Raw genomic sequence first — 7,500 nt, 5'->3', positions numbered from 1 at the left:
GCGTGCGTGCGTGTGCGTGCGTATCTGTGTGTGGAGACGTTGGGGGTGGGGGGGGGGGGGTGGCTGGTCGGTGTCGGTGCGTGTGCTAATGTGCTGTCTGGCTGGTTGCCTGGAGCTTTGTTAATACGATACTCCGCTGGGCCCGGCAATGCTGACGCTTCTCCCCAACTCATTAAAAACTTGCCCTCACATACAACAACAGCCCTCAGCATACATTGCACAGCTCTGCTCAGTCCTGTTTGCTGGGGCCTTCTTTTGCTGTAATCCACTCTGTTAGGAAATGGCCCATCCACAGTAGTAGACCGGCCCAGAACCAAATGCATCAATGGCCTGGTATACAGCCCAGTCTGATCTGCCTCACAAAACCCTCTGTTACCACGGCCCACTCCCCTGGGGAGATGGGCATTCTTAAGATGGAGTCCCATCATCCGGCAGCTTGTTGCAGTCCTGCCTTAACGAACCCTCCGCTACCAGCCCCACCCTGTAGGAGGCAGGCAGCTGCAAGTCCAGTCCAGTCCAGGTGTTGGGTGTCCAGCCTGCTCTCTGCTCCCATTCCACATGCCCAGCAACACCTTTAAATCCCCCATCCTCCTGCCCAACCACCCACCCATCCACCCACCTATTGCCACACAACAGGCCGTAGTCACCTGGGGGTGGCGTGCCGGCTCATTTGTACTCCGCTAACCCTCCTGCTTGCCTGAAGGCTCAGCCTGCCTACCTGCCTGTCTGGTCTGTCTGTCTGCCTGCTTGCCTGCTCAGCCTGTCTGCCTGCCTGCTTACCTGCTTGCCTGTCTGCCCGCCCGCCGGCTTGTCTGGTCTGCTTGCCTGTCTGCCTACCTGCCGGGTCTGCTTGCCTGCCGGGTCTGCTTGCCTGTCTGCCTGCTCTGCCTGCCTGCCCTTTTGCTTGCCACATGGGGCAGTGTACAGCAGCTGCCGTGGCACAGGTTTCTACAGCACAGCACAGCACAGCACAGCTCGGCTGCCCACCTGCTTGCCAGATGACAAGCCTCTCCTTGGCTCCATGTGCGTAGGCTGCCCTGAGTCACGGAGCATCCCCGGGGAGCCCCCATACACTGAATGGGCAGCCGAAAGCACACTGGCCCAAGGAGAGGTCCCTGTGGGACTATAAACTAAGGGGGAGTTGGACAGCGCAGCATTGCTGGCTAATGAACTGAGCCCTTTTGTGTGTTTGGGAGGAACTGAAGTGCACATAAATGCACAAAACACACATGCACGAAAGTCTCAAGCACATGCACACACATGCACACATGCACACACGCACACACGCACACACGCACACACACACACACACACACACACACACACACACACACACACACACACACACACACACACACACACACACACACACACACACACACACACACACACACACACACCTAGGGCTTACTGCTGGCATTCGCAATCTGACAACACAGGTGCAGCCGTTCAAGGAGTACGATTGCAACTGCATATGCTTCATACATTCATACAGGACCCCAGAGGTGGTTTGCAAGCATTCCAAGAGAGTGAAAACTAGTAAACGTGGAGATAAATACTTGGTTTATTTTAAAACATTTCTTCGTGTGCAATACTTTATGCTCTCTCGTGGAAGGCAGCAGCTTTCCAGAGGAACATCCAATACTCAAGGACTGACCCGCAAATAAATCATTCCGTGTTAGGATTTCAAACAGCAATTCTTTACTTGGAAAAGAATAAAACAGTTTTCGCAGGTACACGCAGACACATACAACACATGCACGCACACACAGTTTTCTCCCGCACAGCACAGTGCACACACACAGTCTCTCTTTCACACAGAAACACAAACACACGTCTTCAATTTGCATGGCATTAATGGCCATGATTCATAAATCCCCAAAAGAGCATACCGCGAAAAAATGATTAAAATGGAATAAAGCGGCTTCTTAAATGCGCTGCCAAAGCCTTAGCCCTGTTGACATGAGGCGTGTGACATCATGTAGTTCATCCAGATGTATCCTTTTTTTATTATTGCACTTTATTGCCTGTTATCAGTTCTTCTGTCAAGGGGCAGTGCACTATGAATCCTACTGTAGTCCACGGTTCACAAGTTCATTGGTGCTGGTGGTGAACATACCATAATGGGTATATAGATGTAAGCCTGCATATGTATGTCCATATCTACTGTATGTGTGTGTGTGTGTGTGTGTGTGTGTGTGTGTGTGTGTGTGTGTGTGTGTGTGTGTGTGTGTGTGTGTGTGTGTGTGTGTGTGTGTGTGTGTGTGTGTGTGTGTGTGTGTGTGTGTGTGTGTGTGCACGTATGTGTGCGCACATATGTGTGCGCGCGTATGTGTGCGCGCGTGTGCGAGTGTGCTTGTGTGCATATGTGCATGCATGTGTGCATGCATGTGTGCGTGTGCGTGTGGGTGAGAGAGAGAGAGAGAGAGAGAGAGACAGAGAGAGGGCAGGTGTCTGGGGCTTGTGCAGTGCATGTTTCATGTTTGGACGAATATTATTCCAGTAGCATTACTATTACTCTCACTGCTGAAGCTAGATTAGTCTGGACAGTACAGGCTCATCCTATCTTATCTTGTCTTGTGTTATCTTGCGTTATTGAGTAGAGGTATTATGCCTGAGCAGCTGGAAGCATGTAAGGCGTGTGGATGTTCTTACAGTAATGAAACTTGTCTAACAATAATGTCTTTGCCCACCACATACAGTATATCTGGCTAGGAATGGAGTTTTGGGCTTAGAACTGCATAGCTGTACATTTTCGACAATTGACTGTAAGTAAAAAAGGTGCATTGCTGCAAGTCTAGTCTAACCTTCCGATGTGAAGTGAAGTGAAGTGAAAGCCCAATTGGGAAACTCCAGCTCCCATTGTCATTGTGACACAGCTCTCCACAGTACACAAGAGAACACTGCACACAACAAAATTGCATTTATGCTTCACCCGTGCAAGGGGGCAGCCCTCAATGGCAGCCCAAGGTAGCAGTGCGGCGGGACGGTACCATGCTCAGGGTACCTCAGTCATGGAGGAGGATGGGGGAGAGCACTGGTTAATTACTCCCCCCAACAACCTGGCGAGTCGGGAGTCGAACCGGCAACCTTTGGGCTACAAGTTTGACGCCCTAACCGCTTACCCATGACTGCCTTTACCTTATCATCTTACCAGTTGCAGCTACCAGGGATAGGTGTACATGACTTGGCATGCAACTCTTTTGACTAACATGGTCTGGATGAATGGGGATCTCCAGATAACTAAGTATAAGTCATGGAAATAGTATAAGATCTGGAGACAGTGAACAAGTCCCGCCCCCATTCATTTCAATGGGAAATGCTAGGCTAGTGAATTCAGCCAACATTGAATGAATTTTTCAGCTTCCAAAATGGAGTTTCATGGAGCTCATTTCCGATACCAGTTTACTCAGCCAATTACGTGCCATGTTACTGACTGAAGTAAGGTTGACCAGAAAGCTACATGGAAGACGGGCATTGGATGCATGGAGGTATTATAACGTGCCCAACCACAGACCTATATAGGTCTGTGTGCCCAACGCTAAACTCGCGCACTTACCAATCATCATGAGCGAAGTGGTATCGAAAATGAGCGGATTTGTGAAAATGGCGACGAGGAAGTGCCTTGCTAATCGGCGAAGCTAACCAGCCAAATCCTGACCCCCTGGTATAAGTAAATGTAGAATGCTTTACTGTACGAACAGCCAGTGGTAAAAGCGTTAAAAAGCTGAAGAATCCTGTCTGGACTGAACAGGCCAGAGACAACAAAAGTGGTGAAACCATTAAAGGTTTACGGTTTAAGGTTAAAGTGTGAGATTTTTAGTTGTTTATTTCTAGAATCCATGCAACCCATTCACTAATGTTACCTTTTTCATGAATGCTTACCACAACCATCAAATTCAAAGTAGGCCTATTCACTATGACTGGAAAAAATTCACTTTTCATACGTGGAAAGAGGGATCTTCTCCATAGTCCGCCATTTTGAATTTCCAGAAATAGCCATTTTTAGCTGCAAAACTGACTGTACTTGGGTCATACTAGAAAATATTAGTTTATTACTTAGTAAACTTTCATGAAAATATCAAATTTGGCAATAGGCAACCCAGTTACAATGAGCAGCATATTGCAGTACCTTTTTGACCATTTCCTGCACACCTTTATTATTACCATGTCAGAACGCTATAAAGGACTTTTTTAGGAAAGCACAAAAGCACAACAATACCTCTTAATGTATGTCCTCTACAAGTCTTCTGTTGTCCAGTCTTGCACTTTAAATGTCTGTATGAGCACTGTCTATGTCCATACTGTCTTAAGTCCATGTATAAGTACTGTCTATGTCTATACTGTCTATGTCCTTACCTAGATTAGTCTATGTCTGTATGGGAAAGCAAGAAATGTAATTTCAAATTCTTTGTATGACCAGTGCATGTAAAGAAATTGACAATAAAACCTACTTGACTTGACTTGACCTTTAACGATCGATCAGGGAAAGTGACCAACCGAAGCTCGTGTTGAAATGCGTCATATCTCATTACATATTTTAGTTCAACTTCTCGTTTTGACGCTTTTCTACGCTTTTGCTAATGCTCTCGATGCTTTTACCGACTTTAGTCTGTTCGTACAGTTACACATCAGAGGTGCTAGGGATGGGGTGTGTCAGCAACTGGACTTCGTCCAATAGTAACTGGACTCATCATAATAACAAAGATAACCAAATTCCAAATAATCAAAGGCTGAGCCAAAGATTCTTTAATTCTAATTAAATGCATTTAGATTGTCTCTGACTGAGCGTAGAACGCCTTACCGGGTGGAGGTGCCAGGGATGGGCCTCCCCGTGTCCACCAGGACACACCAGCAGTAGCCAGTGGAGGGGTGGCACTGCACAGGCTTGTAGAGGCCGCCCTGGGCACAGTCTGGGATGAAGACCGCCTCGTTCTTAGGCTGCCGAGCCTCCTCCTGGGCAGACTGCTGCTCCTGGTCACACGAGGAGGCTGGAGGAAGAGGAGGAGGAGGTGGAGGAGGAGGAAGATGACGATGATGATGATGAAGAGGAAGAGGGGGAAGACGGGGTGGAGGAGGAGGAGGAGGGAGAGAGATTTGGGGGGACAGACAGAGATACAGACAGACAAAAAGACAGACGGGGACAAAGAGAGACAGTGAGCAGAGACAAGAGGAGGAGGATGAGGAGGGGAGTGACATATAGGTGTGTGGGGACAAACAGACAGAAAGCAGAGACAGAAAGGAGAGGAAATAGAGAGAAACAGACGGAATAAAGAGAGAGGGGAAACATTAACGGCTTCATTAAAACCATTATAATCCAGTCATTAATCAAAATACACAAATCCCATCTCTAAACCAGGGGTTCAGTTACCTCACCTGAAAACATGTTTATTTGGACAGTGCGGTTTAGAATTCCCACCATGATGAAACCAGATTTTCAGAGCTCATAGAGTCCTTTTATAAACAAACACAACACTCTCATCCAGCAAAACACATTTTGAACAACCATGCACTTATGATGCATGACAGTGACCGCAAGTGCTCAAAGGTAGACACAAATAAAGCGCAGATGTCCCACCATAAAAACAAGTCATAACTAATTAAGCTTTGTTTTAAAATAAGTGCCACAGCCAATGCATGCCCGTTCAGACTGCAGTTTTATATTACCAATGCACAGCGAAAACAACCAGAGTAGCATTCAGATCACAAATAAAACTAAAAAGAAAATGAGACTCGAAAATGTATTTTCTAACTAGGCCCTTATTTGCACAAACTCCTTGGTTATGGTACTGTAAAAATCCACTTCATCTCATTGCCCATTTTCCTCTTTGTAGGCCTACAGTAAAGGCGATTTTTTTTACAAAGTTATGTAAAAGTTTTCTCCCTGAATGCATTGACTCTTATTTCAACACAATAAACACCTCTCCGCCAGCTGCCTGCCCTCAGGACAGTGCAATGGTAGTATTGTGCAATACCAGCTCAAATGTGCTTTAATTCCAACTGCTTTGTCTGCGCTCTGTAACTGTATGGTCAATTGGCGGGAAGCAGTTGGGCTGTGGTTAGACGGGTGGTCGGGGGGGTTGTGTGATGTTTAAACCTCATTTATTGAACCATCACAGGGATCAAGGACACAGAGAAGAGTCTCTGTGCAAAAGAGAGGCAACCAGAGGGAATGAGAGAGAGAGAGAGAGAGAGAGAGAGAGAGAGAGAGAGAGAGAGAGAGAGAGAGAGAGAGAGAGAGAGAGAGAGAGAGAGAGAGAGAATAAGAGAGAATGAGAGAGAATGAGAGTGAAAGAGGATGGAGAGGAGAGAAATGCTAAGCGAGAGAGTGAGGGTGAGGGAGAGATGAAATAGATGGATGAACAAAAGTTATGAAAGCAATTGAGTAGAAAAAAAGGAAAAACTGCATCCTCAACCAAAGTCGGGTGGGAGAGCGAAAGATGGAGAGGAGACTGGAGGCTTTTCTAGAGTAGAGAGGAGCAATTACAGTGTTGTGAGTATATATAGGGAGTGGGCCGGGAGGGGGGACGTTTTGTTTGCATAGGGAGCAAGCAGTGCGTTGCGCTCGGGCCTGACTCAGACCTGACAGAACATTTTGGACCTCATAAAACAAACCCGGCGGTTTCATCACTCTTGAGAATCGCGTCCTCTGTTGCTGCTCACCAGATGGACGGACTAACCACTAATTAAAACAAGCAGCGGGAGAAGAAAGACAGAAAGAAAGAGTGAAAGAAAAAAAAAGAGAGAGAGAGAGAGAGAGAGAGAGAGAGAGAGAGAGAGAGAGAGAGAGAGAGAGAGAGAGAGAGAGAGAGAGAGAGAGAGAGTGGATGGGGGGTGAGAAAAACTCTGAGTACTGGAGGGGGTAGATCTAAAAAGACAAGAGGAGAGGATGGAAGAGACATATGTGTATGTGTGCGCAGGCCTGGGGGGTGATAGCAATGGGGAAGAAGGGGGATGTATAGAGAGGGGGGGGGGGCAAGAGTCTGGTGTTGGAGACTTGGCTCCGAAGAAGTGGGAAGGTAAGGGAGAAGAGAAGAGAAGAGAAGAAAAGAGGAGAGAAGAGAAGAGAAGAGAAGAGAAGAGAAGAGAAGAGAAGAGAAGAGAAGAGAAGAGGAGAGAAGAGAAGAGAAGAGAAGAGAAGAGAAGAGAAGAGAAGAGAACAGGGGAAGAGAGGAGATAAGATAAGAGAGAAGAGAAGAGAAGAGAAGAGGAGGTAAGATAAGAGAGAAGAGAAGAGAAGAGAAGAGAAAGAGAGGAGAAGAGAAGAGAAGAGAAGAAAGAAGAAAGAGAAGAGAGAGAAGAGAAGAAGAGAAGAGAAGAGACGAGAAGAGAAGAGAAGAGGAGAAGAGAGTAGAAGAGAAGAGAGTAGAAGAGAGAAGAAGAGAAGAGAAGAGAAGAGAAGAGAAGAGAAGAGAAGAGAAGAGAAGAGAAGAGAAGAAAAGAGAAGAGAAGAGAAGAGAGGAGAAGAGGAGAGCAGTGTTTAGAGGCCTGGCCTATGCA

At 46.8% G+C, this 7,500-nt stretch overlaps 1 protein-coding gene across 3 annotated transcripts in view; it reads right to left on the bottom strand.

The window, feature by feature from the left end:
• Positions 1-7,500, bottom strand: part of smoc2 (SPARC related modular calcium binding 2) — an 81,923-nt gene that overhangs the window by 31,289 nt on the left and 43,134 nt on the right. For all 3 annotated transcript variants that reach the window (XM_063191990.1, XM_063191991.1, XM_063191992.1), the window contains exon 8: positions 4,805-4,991. In XM_063191990.1, the coding sequence (XP_063048060.1) occupies positions 4,805-4,991 (187 nt within the window). The remainder of the gene's footprint in view (positions 1-4,804; positions 4,992-7,500) is intronic.

The sequence above is a fragment of the Engraulis encrasicolus genome, chromosome 24, assembly GCF_034702125.1.
Source record: "Engraulis encrasicolus isolate BLACKSEA-1 chromosome 24, IST_EnEncr_1.0, whole genome shotgun sequence".
NCBI classification, from domain to species: domain Eukaryota; kingdom Metazoa; phylum Chordata; class Actinopteri; order Clupeiformes; family Engraulidae; genus Engraulis; species Engraulis encrasicolus.
This window is presented reverse-complemented; position numbering and strand designations above follow the sequence as displayed.